Source organism: Hippopotamus amphibius, chromosome 7 (genome assembly GCF_030028045.1).
Source record: "Hippopotamus amphibius kiboko isolate mHipAmp2 chromosome 7, mHipAmp2.hap2, whole genome shotgun sequence".
Classification (NCBI taxonomy): Eukaryota; Metazoa; Chordata; class Mammalia; order Artiodactyla; family Hippopotamidae; genus Hippopotamus; species Hippopotamus amphibius.
Genome location: NC_080192.1, coordinates 133,337,166 through 133,359,556, shown reverse-complemented (window position 1 = coordinate 133,359,556; position 22,391 = coordinate 133,337,166). Strand labels below are relative to the sequence as shown.

General features: G+C 35.5%; 1 protein-coding gene across 7 annotated transcripts in view; it reads right to left on the bottom strand.

The window, feature by feature from the left end:
• The window catches only part of LDAH (lipid droplet associated hydrolase), a 99,258-nt gene that overhangs the window by 76,093 nt on the left and 774 nt on the right, over nt 1-22,391 (bottom strand). For 2 of the 7 annotated variants that reach the window (XM_057742333.1, XM_057742326.1), the window contains exons 2-5: nt 18,933-19,015; nt 16,893-17,341; nt 10,972-11,127; nt 2,005-2,148 (exon numbers count right to left, since the gene is read on the bottom strand). In XM_057742333.1, coding sequence (XP_057598316.1) covers nt 2,005-2,148; nt 10,972-11,127; nt 16,893-17,055 — 463 coding nt within the window. In that variant the 5' untranslated portion in view covers nt 17,056-17,341; nt 18,933-19,015. Of the gene's footprint in view, nt 1-2,004; nt 2,149-10,971; nt 11,128-16,892; nt 17,342-18,920; nt 19,016-22,391 lie in introns of those variants that run through there. The other 5 variants (XM_057742332.1, XM_057742331.1, XM_057742327.1 and 2 more) reach the window with 4 other exon arrangements.

Genomic DNA, 22,391 nt, shown 5'->3' with positions numbered 1-22,391 from the left:
ATATGTGAGAATTAAGAGAAGAGGTCAAGGGCCAGGGAGTTGTGATGTTCACAGTGAGATGACACATGAATAGTCTGAGCTATGGCTTCAGGAGGGAAAAGAAAAGACAACCAAATCCCATACTAACTATAGAACCAAAGAGTGTCTACTCTGTATGCACAAGGGTGATTCTGTTTCTTAAATTCTGCAATAACTACAATGTGTCTTGACTATATGTATCAGTTAACAGCCAAAAATAGAACATGGATAAAAACAGGAATCACCTCTTAATTGTCACCCGCTTCTTCAAATAAAAAAATTATTACAATTCAGCATGCCTGCAGATGTTCATGAAAGTGGAAAGAGCTTCCACTTAGAATAGAAACTTTTCTTTTGCTACTCAACTGGATCGAGGCTTCAACAACTGTAAGGTAATACTTTTGAGGGCAGATCAAAGGGCAGCTACTAAAACTTGAATAAATATTTAGTAAAAATATTTTAACAGATAATTTGTATGTTCTACTGTTGCTCAGGTACAACGTCAAATGTATATGCTGACCTATACTTGTGATCAGATTTAAAATGTTAATACAGAACACTTCCATTCATGATTGTATGGACTGAGCATCTGTCCCCTAAAATTCTTATGCTGAACACCCCCATACCCCCAGTGTAATGGTATCTGGAGATGGGGACTTTGGGAGGTAATTAAGGTTAGAGGTGGTCATGAGGGTGGGGCCCTCATGAAGGGATTAGTTCCCTTATAAGAGGAGACACCAGAGAGCTTGATGGCTTGCACTCTTCTCACTCTCTTGTGCTCCCTCCCTCTCTGTCTCTCTCTCTGACATCTGAGGACAAAAAGAGAAGGTGGCCACCTGAAAGTCAGGGAGAGGGTTCTCATCAGAACACAATTATCATGAAACTCTAATCTTGGACTTACAGTCTCCAGACTATGAGAAAATAAATTTCTATTTAAGCTACCTACTTTATGGTTTCTGTTATGGGAGTCTGAACTAATACAATGATAAAATATATAATGTCAATATTAAAATTATTTTAAAACTCCAGTATTTGTTTTTTTATTACAAGATTTTATTTTTCAGAATGGTTTTAGAGTTGTAGAAAATTTGAAAAGATTAGTCCAGAAAGTTCCCATAGCACCTACTCCTTTCTCCCTCCCTATCATTAGATGCTCAATAAGTACAAGAAGATGTTCATACCATAGGAGTGGCATACAAGAACCAGGGGCAAACCAGGCAATGAAGCCATAGCCACCTCTCTCCCATGTCAGATTAACAAAGTGGTGCTCTTAGGGAATGCCCACAGAGAAATTACCTTTTTCTTTTTCCTCTCATTTTTTTTTTTTAGAAGAGCAAACATGCTAGAATACTCACGAATTAGAAGCAAGAAATTTCCATCTCTGTGATGCTACTTCCTCCATTTAAAGGCTTCCAGCAATCTATCATGTAAAGTCTTAGTTCTCCCCTCAGCTTTCAAGGTTCATCCCAATCTGGTCCTGCTGAATCTCTCTCCCTGCTATGCTAATCTTTCTGCCCATTATCTCTCTGCACCCACCTCCACCCCTCAATTCCAAATTCTACTCAATTCTTAAAACTCTTTTACTCTCTCCTTTGTTTACTCCTTAAGTATCCACCTGATCAGTAGGCCAGAGTTTATCACTTAATCACTCTCTAAGCATGAGAATGGAGAGCTTTTAGAGTAAGAACCATGGCTAAGGACCACCTCTTACAATACTTCACCATTCCTCTTGCTACAAATATATAGCTGATTACTAGTTGGTAAACAGAAATGGCAAATCCTAGACAAACTGTTAGATCTGCCCAAGCTTTTAAAGAAAATTACCTGCAGAAGAATTAAAATGACCCCCAAAATCCTAGAATTACCAGCATGTGGCATCATGGGCCCAATGTCACAAGTGGAGATTTCCATTAGTATAACTCCTAACCTTAGCAGGCTTTCTAGAAATACTCACTGTAAAGGAAAGCAGATGTTAATAAGACATACCATCTGAGGTTGTAAGAATCTTCCTGTCTTTGGGGGCCAAGGCATGCCCAGCATGACTAATAACCCAAACTGGAAAGCGTCTTTTTGTTGAAGAATACAAAGCCTTTGCAAATGGTGCGTAAAAGGCAGAAAAACCCGGGTTACCTAAGAAAAGAAACACAGACTTTTAGATTAACCAAAGCAATAAACCCACATAAGATGTCAACTATAAACTGGCACTTGCCATGAGCACTTGCCATCTACCTCTACAAGGATTAAATCACACTACTGCTGCAGCTGTGACCTTCAACATACCCTGAATTTCCTTCAGGGTGGAGACCAGGAATGAGGCACTCTGTGCTTTGGAAAATGGGCAGAACAGGTCTTCAGATAGATGTTTTCAGGAGCTGATTTTATGAGCCCAACCCTTGCATCTCCTCAATATCTAGAAAAGCACTAAATCTCTACATGGTGACGTCTACTCCTTGTGACTAGCAAAAACCCCTTACAAAAATAAGTGTTTGATTGCATGTACTTCTCCTTCACCAAGATTATATATATACTAATCTTCCCCCCTGCCTCTTTGGGAACAGTTTCTCAGAGCTATCTGGGATGCTGTCTCCCAGGCTGCAGCCCTCATTTTGCCCCAGATAAACTCAACTCACAACTCTCATGCTGTGCATTTTTTTTCAGTCGACAAACAGAATGCACAGAGTGAAAAGATCTATTTCCCCTTACACTTGCCTATACAAATGTGGTAACATTTACCCATACAACTCAGTTTTAATATCCTTTATACCTAAAGACTGGGGATGATCATTTAGAAAATTTCTGCTCCTGCTTTGTTCTCCAGTTGCTTCAAATAAATTTTTCCTGCATGTTCCTCATCTTAATAAGTGGAACCACCAATCATAAACCAAATACTCCAGTCCTAACAGCAGGAGTCATTCTTGGTTCCTCCCTGTTCTTCACATCCAATTCACCAATAAGTCCTGTCTCCTTTGCTTCCAAAATGCATCTCAACTTTGCCCAATACTCTCCATTAGTGTTATCATTTCCCACTGGGTTTCCCACAACAGCCTCCTAACAGGTCTTCTATCTACTCTTGTCCCCCTGGAATCCATTCTTCAAGGTACCCAGAGAGATATCTCCAAACCTCAAATTGAATCACAACAGTACCCTACTTAAACACATTTTAGTGGCTTCACATTGTCTAAAATCATTAATACTGCCTGTAAGCCCATCAAGATTTGACTATGATCAGTTTACCAAGCTGCATAAAAAACAATCAGTGTCAGAGTCATTCGTAAAGAGAACTTTAAGGAGTCTACTAAGTGTTTTCTGGTCATTTATCACAAATACTTGTATTGTAAAGAGACGTATAGTTTGATCTTTGGGGGAAAAGACCACCAACTAATACATGCAGATTTTTCTTGTGTATGCACAGAAGGTATTTTTGAGATGGGTTTGCTATAAAGAGACAGAATGAATAAATGATCTTTTAAAAAAAGAGTCGGTCTGATACCTCTTTGGGGGAAAAGAGTGAAATGAGGTTTTCATCTTACAACCATCATCTGTATAATGCCTTTATAAATACTAGTCCATTTCCATCAATATCTATTTCTCCAATCAATTTATTTCTTCTTGCTACTAGGTTTTCTCCTCTTTGTAGTTACATGACAGGGTTTTGCTGCACTGACGTAACCTCTGCCATCCTTGTCAAGTTTTACTGATTTCTTCTTCACTGTATGTATCTTTTAGTTTCCTAGGTAAGCAATGTAGCAAAGTGGTTAAGGGCATAGACCCTGAAGCCAGGCTACCTGGGATAGGGCTACCACAGGTTACCAATTGTGTGACCTTTGGCAAGTTATTTAACCTCTCAGGCATTGGTTTCCTCAACCATAAAATGAGGATAATAATCATACTACCTCATGTGAGAACTAAGTGAACTAGTATTTGTAAAGTACTCAATCACTGCTCGATACACTGCCTGCTATATAAATGTTAGCTATTCAAATCTGTCATCAGTGTCTAGCCATGATGGTAATACATGAAGGCCTTATCATTTCCATTGTTATTTTGCTTCTGTTGCATTCTGACCTAGTGACTCAAGTTCCAAATTCCTTTTTGTGATGGTGTTAGTGTCATCTTTGTTAAACAGGTGAAAACTTCCTGAAATCCAGTAATGTGTTCTTTGGTCAGCTGATTGTCTGCTGTGCAGCTAGAGGAGAAAGAAGGGAAGCAGGGTGTGTATCAGCACAGAGTTACTGTTACATCAACGGTGGATGTGATGACACCGTTTCATGTTTTATATTTAAATCTTCAGTAAGGTTAGAATATTTTTTAGTGTAAAGTACAAAGTAGCAACTTCTTTTTAAGTGAATTGCCAAGTGTCCCAAGACCATTTATTATATAACCCATTCTTTCTGCATGGATTTGAAATGCCTTCTGATCCAACACTGAATTCTTACATTTGTTTGCTAATTCCAGTTCCAAATAATTCCACTTATTTTTTCCTTTCCTTCTCTGCCAGCACCATACTGTCTTGATTACCACATTGTTTTTTTTGTTTGTTTGTCTGTTTGTTTGTTTAATGTTTCAGTAACTGGTAAGTCCTTAGAATTATTTTTACCAGTTTCAATTTTTTAAAAATCTCTTTGGAATTCTGACTGAAACTTCATCTCATTTATATATAAGTTTAGAAATACTGTATATTTTCCACATGCTGAGTATAACCTTCTAGGAATGTGTCATGTCTCATATTCAAATATTTTATGTCTCTCAGCAAAATTTTATAGTTTTCTTCATAGGGCTAGAAAATAATAATGGTCAACATTTTTAAGTGCTATAACTATCACATGCCAGGCAGTATTTAAGTGTTTTACATATATTAACTCATTTAGTTTCCTCACATGAGGTAGTACTATTATTATTTCCATTTTATGGGTGAGGAAATCGAGGTAGAGAGGTTAAATAACTTGCCCAAGGTGTTACTGGTGTTATCACACAGATAATAAGTGCTCAATAAATATTTGAAGACTGAAAGAACATACAAAAGAAAATAATAATACTTAATTTTAAAAAGAACATACAATTACCTGGCCTAGGATCTTCTGCATACCTTGTTTTAGCTAATCTTACAAGAGTTCTCTAAAGTAGCTGACACTATCCCTAAGGATAATGAATGGACAGCCATTATTATTATTACTATTGTTATTACTATTATTGCTATGATTACTACAATTATTATCACATTTTTAATTTTTTTAAATTGAATAGATTTAACATGTAGCATTCTGTAAGTTTAAGATGCAGAGAGTGTTAAACTGGTTTAACTTTAAGGAGAATTCAAAGATAATAACTACATGATTTAGACACAATAGTTGCAATGACAGGATATATAAAACCAGAATGAATGAATACTAGATAATGGAACTACTAGAAAACAATTTTTTCTCCCTATCTCTGGGTTTAAGTCTGAGTACTCTCCCTTAAAGACTGTAAGATCTTAAGCAAATCCTCTTAAGCTTTCTGATTTACTATTTTATCACCATCAAGTAAGTGATAATGCCAACTACTCCATGTCCATTCATTCCACTCAGTACTACAGCTTCTTCTGTATACAATAAGTCCCCTACATATGAACCTTCAAGTTGCAAACTTTCAAAGATGCAAATATGCCCCTGTATACCAGCTGTTGTACTGTACTACTGTACTTTTCAAGGTATTATACTGTGAGATTAAAAATGTTTTCTTTATTTTTTTGTGTTTGTTTTTTATGTATTATTTGTGTGAAAAGTATTATAAATCTATTACAATACAGTATTATATAGCCAATTGTGTTAGTTGGGTACCTAGGCTAACTTTTTGGACTTACGAACAAATTGGACTTATGAACGCACTTTCAGAATAGAACTCGTTCATATGTAGAGGACTCACTGTATTCTTTTAATTATTTTTTTGTAATTTATATTCTAGTAGGAGAATATAGTCACATAACTAAGTAGGTAAATAAGATAGTTCAAGAATGTGATAACTTCTACAAAGGAAATAAATAAGATTATATGATACAGAAGGGACGGGACTAGGATAGCCTGATAAAAACATCTGAAGAGATGGCATTCAGCTAAAACTCAAAAGATGAGAAGAAATCCACCATATAAAGATTGGAGGGAAAAGAACATTAGGATGGAAGAATAGGTACAAAGGCCCTCAAGCAATAAAGAGCTTGGCACCCGAAGAGTCCACAATGGCCAGTAACTATGAAGATCCAACTTACAACAGAGACAGAGGTAGAAAATATAATGCAAAACTTTAAATATCATTGCATACTTCACCACTTAAATGTATGGCTTATGTTACACTTTATGAACCATGAACGAAACTTCCTGGTTAGGAAACCACAGAGAAAATTAAAAGGGTCTTGTTTATACAGCTAAAATAAGATATATATGTGTATATATATATCTACCTCCAGGTGTAAGGATGCTCAAAAATATTCCAATACAGAAATGCAAGTCATACATTTTATCAAAAGATATCAAAATGTGTTATAAACACATGCTTGAACATACACATAGTGAAATGCCTGAGCAACGTATAACAGAGGCTGTAGTCACTGGTCATCATTGCTAGACCCCAGCTCCCAATAAACCCTTAACTACTTAACACTGCAACTGTAGACTTATGCCTTCTAGGTAATCTTGTTGGAGACAAAAACTTCCATATATCAAGTTAAGGTGGCACGGCATCTAAAGAAGGTTGTCATTTGGACAGAACTTTGGACTTGTCCATGGAGCCTTGTCTGCTCCAACTCCAATCACTGTACGTACAACACAAGACATGCCACATGATTCCATTATCCCCACTTGACCACCTGAGAATTCTAATGATTCAGTATGTTCTATAGTGAGTTCTCATATTGCCTCCCGTTGCTTATTTCATTACTTAAAGAAAGTCCAAGGATGCTATTAGCAGAAATTCTACAACAAAAGTTCATAGGAAAAGATGAAACTAAATTAAAAGCTCCTCCATCTGTAGATTCCAATAAATAATTCCTCATTATCATTACTAACTTAAAAGTGATGAACTAATTTTGCTATGTCTATAAGCAAAGTGATTTAAAATAAAATGTTATGTCAGTCTATCAGAGAAGGACTAAACATGAGGTCTACAGTGGCTTAACCATCTTTGAAATACTGTCATCCTAATTTTCCCCACAGTATAAACAGACTAGGCCCCCAAATAAAATATAATTCTGAACTCCACAAACTAAAGAGCAGCACCAGCCTACAGCTTGCACAAAGTCCAAGGAAAAGGGCCAAGGGCAGCAAGTAGAATAGAAGGGCAAACACAAAAGAACACCAGGAAACGAAATGATATGAAAATGTCAAAGCACTATAAAACAATGACACTATTAAAAAGCAGGTGTTTTAAACTTCCCTTTCTCCGCAGTGTCTTCACTGAATGCTCCTTCTATCTCTTCACCATATTTTAAACCTGGCTCTCCCCTATGACGGTCTCTCTTCCTTTCAAGGCCCTGCAGTAGAGACCTCACTATTGTCCAACACTTCATATACCTCAATGAGAGCAAAGGCTTTTGCAACACACTATTTCTAGCACCTAATATCAATGAGTGAGTAAATGAACACCTCTGAGTGGGGAAGTATAGAGTGGGCTGTGTGCTCCACTTACTAGTTCATCCTACTGTAACAATCTCTCCTCTTCTAAGAATGAAGCCATCTACTTCCATCGATCAACTTTTTAGTCAGTCTCACACATTCCCTGAAAACCCTGACCCTTAAATGTCAATTTCTCTTGCCATTCCATAAGTTAGGTGATTTCAAAATCTGGGTGGACTGACTGAGCCAACACCTTTGTCCCATAATTTATTATCGTGATCAAATCCAAAGAATTTCACCTACATCCAATGTAAGCAACTAATTCCAGTAGCCACACCCTAGATCAGTGCTGTGCATATCAAAATCCACTTAAAACCCAGATTACCCCACCCTCAGAGTTTCTGGTTCAGGAGGTCTGGGATAGGGCCCCAAAACTTGCATTTGTAACAAGTTCTTAGATGATATTGCTGGTCACCACAACAATTTTAAGAGTCACAGGGCTATGTCTTTTCATTACCCAGAAATGGTTTACTTTTAAAGCATCTTAACTCTGACAGCCCTTCTCCAGCTCAATATTCAGCTCTTTTAGACTTCACTCCCAATATACCTGCTATTTGATCACAGCCCTGCTCAAAATCTATGTATTTGTTTTTGGTCAATAATTCCTTTCATCCTGCATATCTGCTATTTTTTTTTTTTATCTTCACAAGCAGTATATTTATTTTTAATAAAAATCGTTAAAATATTACATTTAGCTTGTAGAAACAAATATTTAAAATGTTCTGTTTCTAAACATTCTTGAAAATACATTTATTCATTGCATATCTGCTATTTTTAATGCTGACCAATTTCCTTAAGGCCCCAGTCCACCCTCTGGAATCCTTACTCTCCACAGCTCACCTTGACCCTTAATTAACAGAGAAAACAGAGCTCAGGAGGCAGGAACTACTTTATTTCCTCTGACACGCCTTCACACTTCTCCATTTCAATAACCAACTTCACCTCCTTCATTCTAGCATCAGAAAGATATCCCCTCTCCAGTCCAAGATAATGGTTCTAATTATTTTCTCAGTCCTACACTCTGCATGGCCTCCAAATCTCTGCTTCATCAAATAGTACTTGTCATGCCTATAATTTCAAACTCTCCCTCACTATTGGCAAAGCATGTGTATTTTTAATTTTAATAGATGCTGACAGACTGCTTTCCAAAAAGACTATTACATCGTGGCAGAACACTGGAAGTTTATTTTCAGAAGAGGTTAAACCAAAGAGAGATTTTGGATCAGAAACCTTAGCCCAGCTGAGAACAAAAGCACTATACTGAGAAGAAACACTGAAACTCCAATCTCCTTCCCCTTTTTCAGCTCTGAACATTAGCAGACAGGCTTCCATTCCTCAGATAGGATACTTGGGAGATTCCTTCCTGGGAAAACGGAACAATCCAAGAAACAGCCACAGATACTGAAAGCTGGAAATCCTCCAATGAAATGCTGGGTTCCTACCCAATCACCTTAAGGTGAGGATTACCTAAGGTGCCAACTGTTCTGTTTTGCTCGTCCTGTTGTCATGGTTTTAGTGCTGAAAGTCATGAGTCCTGGAAAACCCCTCAAGATTAGGGTGGCTGGTTATCCTAGGCATAGCTGTGGACACACCCCACTTCTGAATACAAGTTTCCAATCAATTTTTTATGTCTTCCTCTTAAAAATGAAAGGGTAGTCAAGGATTATCAAACATTTGAGGAAAAACAAACATTTTCTAATGGAAAAAAGAAAAAGGAATGCAGCAAAAACTCTAACAATGCAAGGAGCCAAAAAAAAAAAAAAAAGAAAAGAAAAAGAACGAAAGAAAGAAAGAAAAGATCATGCATCCACGAAACACATGAAACAGAAGACTATAAAAAAAGAAAGAACACAGAACTCTGAGAATTGAAGTTAAGTTTCTGGTTTAAAAAGGTCCACCAAAATCCAAATACAATGCATGAAAAACATTCACACCAAGGTGCCTGGTGCCTGACTGTAAAATTTAAGAATCTCAGAACAAAGAAAAGATCTAAAATATTTTTGGCCTGGGGAGAGGGACAAAAGATAAAAAATCAGAATAATACCAAGACTTCTCAAAAACAGCCCGAACCCTGGAAAACAATGAACATGCCCTCCAAATTCTAAGGAAACTACCATCTCCAAACTAGAACTCTAAGACGTTTTCTGACATGCTAGACCTTTAAAAGATTACTTCCCAGGCACCTCTTCTCAGGAAGCTCCTAGAAGGTGTGCTCCCCCCAAAACAAGGGAATAAACCAAGAAAAGAAAACATGGGATCCAGGAAACAAGGACTCTGATCCAGGAGAAAAGTGAAAGGCACCCCCAGGACGGCCGGTGTAGGAGGCCCAGAGAGCAGCCAGCCTATGCTGGAGACAAAGAACGCAGAGTTCTGGGAGGGGTGCTGCCAAAAAAGCAAACCAAAACAGCACAGGAAACTGATTATCAAAAAATGAGAAGATTTTTTTTCACTTCTAGAGGGTAATTTTAGGATAAATTACTGATTGAAACATAGAAAACTAAGCAAATAAAAGGGACAACCATTAACCCAGGGAAAACAAACAAAAATGTACAAGAAATGTGATCATAATACTCCATAGGCCTAGCTGTGTACATGATATGATATAATATAATATGATACATATTTACAGCTTCATTTTTAATCTTTTGGTTGATATATATATATATATATATATACACATATATATACACACATTTTTCAAGCTCATAATTTTATTTTTTAAAATAAATAAATTTATTTATTTATTTATTTATTTATTTATTTATGGCTGCATTGAGTCTTTGTTGCTGCACATGGGCTTTCTCTAGTTGCGGAGTCAAGCTCATAATTTTAAAAAGTGGTTCGAATACCTACAATCAAGCATCTTCCCCTATCATTCTATTGACACTGATCCAGCAAAAATCACAACTGACCCAGTTGACAAATCCCAGAATAAATAAATGTCCTACCATAAACTTATAACCACCTTGAAATGAGACAGTGAAAATTATTTAGAAAACTGTCAAAAATATTGTTTGATAAAGTTCTAATTATTCTAAATATTGTTAAGAAAAGTTAAACAGCAGATGATAAAACTACATGTATGGCATACATTGTGATTTTAAAAATGTACATAATATCTATACTATTAATGCACAGAAGATAAAAAGTCCAGTGACTAAAGCATTAATAAGGGTAGTTGTTATCAATGGTTTGAGGGATTCTATTTCCTCCCATAAGGATTTTTATATTTATCAAATTCTCTTTAAAACCAGAAATAGTTATAAGTATCTGTATAGAGTCTTCTCATCCAGATATTTAAACTTACCAGGAATAATGAAAATAAGCAGCTTAGGCCTGTTGTTGCTTTGATCGTTAATGAGGTCAGTCCAGGGCCCACATTTTAGAACCTGGGTTTCAACTCCACAACATAAAATGAATTCCTCACACACAGGAATTTCCTCCTCGATTTCTGAATCCATTTCTAAATAAGGGGAGAAGAACAATAGGAAGAGTCACTAAAATATAAAACCTTGAGCCAAAGACAATATTCAAGAATAAAAAGATAAAATTCAATATACCTAGAAGGAAATGTCACAGAGAGATATGGGAGATACATGACTATTTGGTTATTCCAGGTTATAGGACTGAAAAAAAAATTAAACCACAAGAGTAGGGAGAAAGAGGGGCATGTCTTTAGTGAAATTAAAGACTACAGAGGAGTGTGAATCAAAACAAAAATCCCACCACTTTCCTCTCCAGTCTAAATTGACAATAATCCACAGCTAACTTTCACTTTCCCTCTGCTGGAATTTTTGTATAGCTATATGCTCTACCAGTGAGACAAATCCCCCTACCTTCACCTGGTGAAGTCGGGTGAAAAAAATACTGAAGCTATGGCTGCTCTTGTACTCTCTCAGATAGAACTGTAAAGAGGGACAGTGAACTCCTTGATGAGCTCTGAGTTTTTTCCCCTATTAATCCTCTCATTCCAAATGCTTTTTTTACAAAATATTTATTTATGTGGCTGCACCAGGTCTTAGTTGCAATTCTCTAACTATATTTTTATACATTATTAAAGCACTACATTGTTAAATTATGAAATGGGTAGGTGGAAAAAATAGAATATGAGATAACATCATAAACAATTTTCCAAATAATCAAGCTATGTGCAAAATTGCAGTCCCAAATTATTTATATCACCCCTCCATCTCTGCCTATGCCTTCCCTGTGTCCATCAATAGGACCATGTCCCAAACTTTCATTGGTCTTTCTATCCTCCGCTTCAACTATCCTTCTTTCATTCAGAGCCCTCCAGGGTCTAGATTGTAAGTACCCCTAAAGCTTTTTCTCCTCTTACCACTCTACAGCGGTCTTGTACTCTGGTCGGTCTTATCCCTGCATTTTCTCGGTGTCTTCATGCTTTTCTGCTCCTGTACCTTTGCTAATGTTTTACTCTGTCACCACTTCTGGAATGCTTTCCCCCTTGTGCCAGTTATCAATTAATTGCTTCCAAATTCATCCTTCATTGCCTTCTCTGGAAAAGTGGATCTGGGTCTTTTAAATATTTTTCCTCTGCCAATTGATATGATGTTAAGCTTGAAGAGTATACTGGAGGAGAGACACTGCAGGAGGAAGGGTTTTTTCCCCTGGTTTCAACGTATTCTCTCAGAAGATTCCTGGAGCACTTGTTCCCCCTAGCCCGTGCTCAGGCTGTGAGTTCTCTCTAGAGCAGTGACTTCCAACCAGAGACAATTTTGCCCCCAGAAGACATATGCCAATAAATAAAAATAGTTTTCATTGTCACAACTTTGTATCGGGGAGGTGTTACTACCAGCATCTAGTGAGTAGAAGCCAGGGATGCTGCTAAACATCCTACACTGCACAGGACGGCCCCCCACCACAAAGAATTACTAGCCCAAAAGATCAACAGTGCCAAGGTTAGAAAAAATATCTGGAATGCAAATTTTTCACTTAAAAAGTAGGGACTCCTTTCAAAATTATATTAAAAATATATTATCGACTGACTAAATAAATAAAAGTATCATCTCACCTTTTTTTTTTGTGGACCGATTTTTAGTTCACTAACAAATATCACTTAGCCCAATCTCTAAAACTATCAAAAAATACAGTATATTTATAAAGGTCTTAAAGACATTTATAAAGTGTTAGAAACAATATTAGATTTAACTGTTATATACAGTATTAAATTAGAGCACTGACAGAGAGGATACTGGCTAAATATAAGATTTGCACCAGAAGAGAATCCAAAGTTATTAACTGTATTCAACTCATAAATACTTAACTTCAAAGTAAATGACATCTTAGGAGTTTGATTAGCCACAAAGTTAATGAGAATGCAAGTAGATCTGAAACTCAATAAGTTCATGAAAATTAGAAAACAAACAAAAAAGTAACAACTCTAAAACACCTCAAGTAAAATACAACTGAGAAACATGGAGTTAATATATGTATTTGTAAAGCATCTTTTTATTTTATTTCACTCTTATGTTTCTGAATCTCACACAGCCAAATAAAAAAAGGAAACAAAACCTTTATTTTCTTCCTTAGATAAGAATCCAAGGTCATTCACTGCTGCCAACAATGGGCAGGTTAAGATGGGACAATGTGTTCTAATATATGTTATTAAAGGCTGATGGACCCGCATTCAGCTGCCACCTACAAGCAATCTTTAATGATCAGTTCTGACAAACAGCAAGATTTAGGCTGGATAAAAACCACGTTTACAGTGTAGATATAATCCGTACAACTTAGGCAAGCATTACTTGGCTAAGTATAGGTGTTCATCTGCTTGTATTAATGAGTTTCTAACTTTATTTAGTAAAATAATGTTTTCCAATTAAATCTTATACAAACCTAGACAATACATAAAACTGCAGCATTTGATCACTATAAATAAGTCTCTTACTCAGCTTTAGCATTCAAGTAATGTCTGCATTTTATTTTGGCTACTCAGAATTCTACTTTATCCATCCAAGTAAGAAGTGCAAATGATAGAAAAGTTTTTTTTTTTAAAACTTGTGTTGCAATGTCCAGGTGGTCTTCAATTAAACTACATTACATTTGAAAAAGAGATAGTGAGAACTTTTCTTTCAAAGTTAAAGCACAAACAATCTCTAAAGACTTCCCTGGTAGTCCAATGGTAAAGAATCCACCTTCCAATGCAGGGGATGGGGAGTCAATCCCTCGTCGGGGAACTAAGATCCCATGTACTGCGGGGCAACTAAGCCCCCGCACCACAACTACTGAGCCCACGTGCCTCAACTAGAGAGCCCACGTGCCGCAAAACTACAAAGTCTACGTGCTCTGGAGCCTGGGCACCACAACTAGAGTGAGAAAACTTGCATGCCACAACTAGAGAGAAGCCTGTGGGCCACAATGAAGATCCCGCGTGCTACAACTAAGACCTGATGCAGCCAATAAATAAATACATAAATAAATAAATAAAATAAAAAATAACTTGTATTATTTATCATGTATATAAGGTAGATAAGAAGCTGCTGAAACTTCCTCAAATGACAAAAATTTTATATATATTATCAAATATACGTTGTGAGCTGTGTTATTGTCTCACAATTACACAGAGCAGAGCATACACTCCGCATATATCTGTGCTTTGATTGGCAATTAATTAGTGGTATTCCTGGGCACAGTACTAAACCTACTTGTAAAGTGTTCAGTGACCAGACAAGTGACGATTACATTTTTAAAGGCCCAGGAAAGATACAAAATCTGTAACTGCTATCAAAATACAATATAAGAAGTACAAATACATTCAATGTTGGCAACGGACGCTTTATTCCAAGTTCTTTCTTTTTTCCCTTTTTTTTTAAATTAGCCTGATAGCACACTTTGACATGCTAGTGATCTCTACAGTATATTAAATGTTTGGTAAATAATAGAAGTGATTTTGAGAGTTGTTTTAAATCAGAGAGGCTTTTTTAGTTTAAAATGTACCTTAAAATTAAGTTTGATCCTGAGGTGGGTAGGAAGGTAGGTGAAATAGGTGAAGGGAATTATGAGGTACAAGCCTCTAGTTATATAGCAAATAAGTCACAGGGATGTAATATACAGCATAAGAAATATGGTCAATAATATTGTAACAACACTGTATGGGGACAGAAGTAAATGGAAAATAGATAAATCCACAATCATAGTGAAAGATTCTAACACACCTCTTAGAATCTGATAGAATGAGCACAGAAAAAAAAATCAACAGAAATATAGAAATTTTGATTGACATAATTAACATTTATGTTAACATAATCAACACAACTGACATATATAGAACTCTACACCAGATAAGTGCAAAATGTACATCCTTTTCAAGCACACATGGAACATTTACCAAAACTGACCATATATTGGGCCATATGGGAAGACTTAACAAATTTCAAAGAACTGAAATAATACAGAGCATGATCTTTAACCACAGTGGAATTAAGCCAAAAAAAAAAAAAATAACAAAACTAACAAGAGAATCCCCAAATTTTTGGAAATTAAGCAATATATTTCTAAATAACTGATGAGGGAAAGAAGAAATTACAATGAAATTTAGAACCAAATAATAATGAAATAAATAATGAAAATATGGCATATCAAAATGTATGGGATACAGACAAAGGCATGAATGCAGGAAAATTTAGTCTTAAAATATTTTCTAAAACAGTAGGAAAGGAAAGGCTGGAAATCAAGGATCTAACCATCTATCTTAAGGAGTTAGAAAAACTAAACGAATCCAAATAAATAAAATAGAAAAAGTAAAATAATAAAAAATAGAAATTAATGGGCTAGGAAAACTTTACATTTGAAAAGATTAACAGCGCCAAAAGTTTACTCTTTGAAAAGACCTATAAATAAATAAACAAACCCCTAAGAAGATACATCAAGGAAAAGGGCACAAATAACCAATATCAGAAGTGAAGATACCACTCCAGATACTATGGACATTAAAAAGATAATAAAAGAATATTATGAGGAACTTTATGCCAATAAATTTGATTTGGGCAAACTCTGAAACAAACACAAAAAGGCTAAAGACATCTTTACAGTCCTATATCTAACAAAGACATTGAATCCATCACTCCTAGTCCAGATGAAAGTCAACGCTTAAGGAAGAAATAATACCAATACTACAGAGTTGGCCAGAGAACAGAAAAAAAGGGACCATTTATCAACTCATTTTATGAGGCCAATAAACCCTGATATCAATACCTGACAAGGGCATTATAAGAAAGGAAATGTATGGGACAACCTCTCTCATAAACATAGATGCAAAAACTCTGTTCAAAATATTAGCAGACCAAATTCAGTGATACATAAAAGGGCTATACACGACAACCAAACTGTGTATAAATCAGAAATGCAAGGTTGTTTAAACATTCAAAATGTAATCAATGTACCACATTAACAGAATAAAGGAAAAAGAGCATAAAATCATCTCAACCATTACAGAAAATACACTCGATAAAATCCAATGCAGTCATGAAAAACTTTTAAAAATGAAGAAATAGAGGGATCACCTTTTATGGAATATAAGAACCTATAAAAAAAACTTACAGCAAAAACAACAACAATAAAACAAGAACAACAACAAAACCTATAGCAGATATTTTACTAAGGTTGAAATACTGAAAGCACCTCTGAGTTTGATATCAAGCCAAGGAAGTCTGCTATCAATACTTCTATTCTACAGTGTACTTGAGGGCCCAGCCAATGTAATAAGACATAGAAGAGAAATAAATATATATAGATTGGATAGGAAGACAGACAGCTGTCATTAGTCACAAACACCACAATTATATATATTATATGGGTGCTCTAGTTATGCCTGCTGCATTATCCCAAAACTTAGTGGCTTAAAACAACCATTTAATTCTTTTCATGGATTCTGTGGGTCAGGAATTAAGAAAGGGTACAGCAAGAATAGCCTATCTCTAATCTGTAACATCTGGGGCCTTAGCTGAGGAGACTTTTTATTGGGGTGGGGGGGGAGACTGCACCATTATGTTTATTAGAAGTTGGATTCCAATGTGCATTTAGACAGATTACAGAATAAATACCCACACCCTGAGAACAGGAAGTTCACAATTCATACAAAGTGCTTACTACAGGAAGTTGCTGTGTCAAAATCTAGGCATGGACCCAACTCAGGGCAGCCCCTCCTCTCCCACTGACTTCAACAAGGGCTGTGCTATGGTTTTTCATTTTATTATTTCTTTTACTTACCTTTATTATTATTATTATTACTTGCTTCTGCTTTGGTCACTGGTGGGTGTGATATGTTCACTGGGGGTGAGAGTCCTCTGAATCCTCTAGAAGTACCTTTATTCACATGTCTGATGACTGATGCTGCTTTCAAATATGTTGCTGGCCAGGAATATCTACACATGTCCACTCTATATGGTCTCTCCACATGGACTATGTTGGGCTTGTTCAGAGCATGAGGATTGGGGTCCAAGAGCAATCATCTCAAGAGGACTAGATTGAAACTGTATCACCTTTTAAGACCTAGCCTCAGAAGTCACACAGCATTACTTCCTTGTCATCCACAAGCTCACCCATATGCAAAGGGAGCAAAAATGGACCTCTCTAAATAGGGGGAGTCTTAAAGACATATTGTATGAAAAGTACGTGATATGGGAGTTATTGTTGTGGCCAATCTTGGGAAACACAATCTGTTAAAATAGGTTAAACAAAGATACATAAATTTTAGTTCTGCACAACCTTTCAAATTATACTGATAAGAATTTTTGAACCTCTAAGAGAAAGACAAAATACATACACAATCTTTAAAAAAACTGACTTGGCCAATCTTGTCAATAATAATCTTATTAACCTCTCCCATCAATATCACCTCTTCTTTCTCAGCACAGTTTGGGAAAGTATTGTAGATATAGGGAATCTGATATTTTCTAAAAGGGGGAAGGATCTGATTAAAGTAGTGCTTTCAAGAATACTGTGAAAGACAGAAAAAACACAAGAAGCTATCAAAATAACCTAAGCAAAAAATGAGGGCAAGAGTGGGAAAGGGGTGAATAAGAGACTGAAGTCTTGGTAATAATTCTGTACAGGAATCCAGGGAAGGGAAAGTGACAAAGATGACTTGGATTCTGATGCTAAAGACGAGGGGAATGGAAACACCACAATCGTATCATCAATAAGCAGCCCTATTACTTTTAATTCTTGTAGTCTGTAGGTATAAAATATCTTACTCTTTAATTTGTATTTCTCTGACTACTAGTGTATTTGAACATCTTTTCATGTTTGCTGGCCTTCTGGACTTTCTTTTCTGTGAACTGTCTGTTCATACCCTTTCCCTGGCTTCCAAGTGGGTTATTTATCTTTTTCTTATTGGTTTCTGAGAGAACTTTGTATAGTGCTGATATTAACCCTTTTCTGGACTCCTACATTTAACATATGGCTTCCTAGATATTTATTTTAATTTTTATTATTCTAGTTTTCACATTTTTACTTTTAATCTATCTATATAAGAATCCAACTTTGAGCTACCTGTGCCAATCTTATTTTAAAAAATCATCTCTTCCCCACTTTTTCATATATTAAGTTTTCATACTTACTGGGAAATAAGTTCTTAACCACAGTACTATAATGTCAATGAATCTGGCAAATGGGTCCATGATTAATTTTTAATTATTTGGTAAGGGTAGAAATCAAACCAATAAAACCAGGAATCAACATTACCTAAATCTCAAGTATGGCCACTGAAAGTTACCTGTTGTACTTAAAATCATCAGTGTTATTCAAGAGAAAAAGGGGGAAAGGAGGGAGCTTTCTGAATCTGGAACTACATCACAAAACTCCTTTAAAAGTTTTAATAAGCAAATTTTTCATTTTATTTTTGCTTCCTGGTTTCTTTTTTTTTAGAATTTCAAAATTCCCACTCCACCTGCTAGTGGTATACCACAATTTGCCATTTACCAAGGCCTAAATTCCCTTCTTTATTTCCTTCCCCATTTCCCTCCCCATTTCCCTTTTATTAGGTTTCTAATAAGAAATTGCCTGAAACAAGGAGAGAAGAATTACACCTGTTCATTTTGCTTCTGCTAATTATAGCAATAACTCTGCAAAGAAGATTAAAATCTTGAGTAAGATGACTAGTTTATATACACAAATAATCTAAAGCTATCATTAATTTTGCTCAGAAATTACATGGATGTTCAAAGTAATTCTCCTTAAAGGATAAAATACAAAAGTAAGAACCAAATGTAATCATATAATTGAAAAGTATAATACATTTTTAAATACTTAGTGGATGGGTTCAACAGTAGAGTTGAATTGACAGAACAGGATCAGTGAACTGGAAGACACATCAATAGAATTTACTATATCTGAAAAAGATGAAAACAGATTTAAAAAAAAATGAGCAGGATTTCAGGGACTGGTAGGAACATAACAAATGGCCCAACATTCGTATAAGCAGAGTCCCAGAGAAACAGGAGAAAGAGCATGGAGCTGAAAAATATTGTAAAAAAAAAAAAAAAAAGGATTAAAACTTCTTTAATTTGGCAAAATACATAAAACCTACAGATTCAAGAGACTGAGTTAACCCCAAATAGGATAAAACCAAAGAAATACAATACAAAGCACATCACAGTCAAACTTCAGAAAATTAAAAACAAAGAAAAAAATCTAAAAAGCAGCCAGAGAGAAATGACATATTCCCTGCAGGGGAATAATAATTCAAATGTCAGCATATTTCTCATCAGAAACCAAGCAGGCCAGGAAGAAGTGGCACAATGTTTTTCAAGGAAGAAAAGCAACTCTCAACCCCAAATTCCACATCAGAAAAAATTATTCTTACCATCCTTCAAGAATGAAGGAGAAATAAAGATATTCTCAAATGAAGAAAAAATAAAGGAATTTGTCACTAACAGATCTATCCTCAGTAAGTTCTCCTAAAGCAATTTCTCCAAACAGAAAGGAATAAGTGAATAAGGTTTAACTTTAGATAAAAAAAGAACAATGGAATAGGTAAAAGCAGTGGTATATATAATGGATTATGTTTCTCCTTATTAGTTTCTTCAATAATATTTCATGGTTGAAGCAAAAATTTAATGTGGTACTCAATGTATGTAGAGGAAATCTGACAATTATATTAAAAAAAAAAGGAAAGGGTAAAGGATGTAAATGTAAGTGAGGTTTCTATGCTTCACTTAAGGTAGTAAAATGTCAATACAAAAGTAGGCTGTGTGCTGTTATGTATATATATTGTCATACCTAGGGCAACCGTGAAAAAAAGAGTATACTGAGATATACTCAAAAACATTACAAATAAGTCAAATAAAATTCTATATATATATATATATATATATATATACTACCAACTGTAAAGTAGATAGCCAGTGGGAAGTTGTTGTATAACAAAGGGAGTTCAACTCGAGGATGGAAGATGCCTTAGAGGACTGGGACAGGGAGGGTGGGGAGGACTCGAGGGAGGGTGGGGGGGGAGTCAAGGGAGGTAGGGAATACGGGGATATGTGTATAAAAACAGATGATTGAACTTGGTGTACCCCCAAAAAATAATAAATAAATAAAATTAATTTAAAAAAAGTATTTAAGTAACCTACAAGGAGGCAAGAAAAGAGAAACAGAAAAATGATAACAGAGGAAACCAACAACAACAAAAAATAATGAAATGGCTGAATTAAGCCCTAACATATTAATAATTACTTTAAATGTAAATGGTCTAATTATACTGGTCAAAAGGCAGAGATTGGTAGAATGGATTTAAAAAGAAACATAACCCAACTATAGGTTGCCTACAAGAAACTCACTTCAAACACAGTGACATTGGTAGGTTGCAAATAAAAGAACGGGAAAAGATATATCATGCTAGTATTATTTTTTTAAGGCAACAATGGCCATATTACTATCAGATAAAGTAGACTTTAAAGCAAAGAAAATTACTGAGCAAAGAGGGACATTTCAAAATGATAAGATTAATCCACCATGAAGAAATCCTAAATATATACACACTGAACAACAGACATTCAAAATACATAGAACAAATACCAAGAGAGCTAAAAGGAGAAACAGATTCCACAAATATAGCTGGAAACTTTTAGCTATGAAAAAGAACTACTAGACAGACAATAATGTATGGAAGAACCTAACAATACCATCAACCAACAGGATATAACTGACATGCAACTGACATCCAACAACAGCAGAATACACACCTTTTCAAGTGCCCATGGAACATTCACCAAGATACACCTCATCATGAGCCATAAAACAAAACTAAATTTAAAAGAACTAAAATCATACAGCTTATGTTTCTGACCCATATGGAATAAAACTGGAAATCAGTAACAGAAAGGCAACAGGTAAATCTCCAAATACTTGGAAACTAAAGAGCACACTTCCAAATAATCCATGGGTCAAACAGGAAGTTGCAAAGGAAAGTTTAAGAATACATAGAACTCAATGAAAATAAAAAGACAATATACCAAAATTTGTGAGATGTAACAAAAGCAATGCTGACAGGGAAATTTATAGCACTATATGCTAACATTAGAAATGAGAAGAGCTCTCAAATTAATTATCAAGAAACTAGAAAAAAGAATAGCAAAATAAACCTAAAGCAAGCAGAAGAAAATGATGGGGCAAAAAAATCAATAAAACTGAAAACAGAGAAAAATTAAAGACCAAGTTCTTTGCAAAAGATCAATAAAATCAATAAACCACCACCGAAAAAGATAGAGAGAAGACACTAATTACTAATATCATGAATGAAACAGTGATTATCACTAAAGACCCTGCAGAATACTATTGTACTGATACCAAAACTGGACAAAGACAGTACAAAAAAAGAAAACTACACAGGAATTCCCTAGCAGTCTAGTGGTTAGGACTCAGCGCTTGCACTTCTGGGGCCTGGTTCAATCCCTGGTCCCTGATCAGGGAACTAAGATCCCACAAGCCATGAAGCGCAGCCAAAACAAACAAACAAACAAACTACACAATATTACCTCGCATATCTATACTTTAACAAAATATTAACAGATAGAATCTAGCAATGTATAAGAATTACGTGGGGTCTATTCCATGTATATTCAACATTCAAAAATCAATCAATGTAGTCCACCATATCAAGATGCTAAAGAAAAAATATATGATCACAAGAATTAATTAAATCCATACCCTATAACCCAACAAGTGTACTACTGGGCATTTCTCCTAGAGAAATAAAAACATATTCACACAAAAACCTTCAAGCAAAGATTCACAGCAGTTCTATTTGTAACAGCCCATAACTGGACACTATACAAATGTCCTTCAACAAGTGAATGGTAAAACCAATGGTGGGACAGGCATACCACAGAATACTACTCAGCAATAAAAAGGAACAAATTATTGACACACTCAACAACTTGGATGGATCTTAAAGGAATTATGCATCCTGTCTTGTGTGGAAAAATAAAAAAATAACCCAAGGGTGAGAGTTTACAGTAAGGCTTTATGTGTGGATGGAAAGTAGCCTGAGCACCAGGTGCTGCTGCTGCAAAGAACTTCAAGAGAGCTGTGAAGTCGGTGTACTGGCGTGGGCGGATCATTAAGAGTTGATGATTATTGAGTATTTATTGCATGTAAAGCAAGCGTTATATGAATCATCTCAGTTAATAAAACAATCTTATCAAGTGGCTACTAATGTACCCCATTTTATACATGAGAAAAAATGAGACACAGACTATTTCCGAAAAA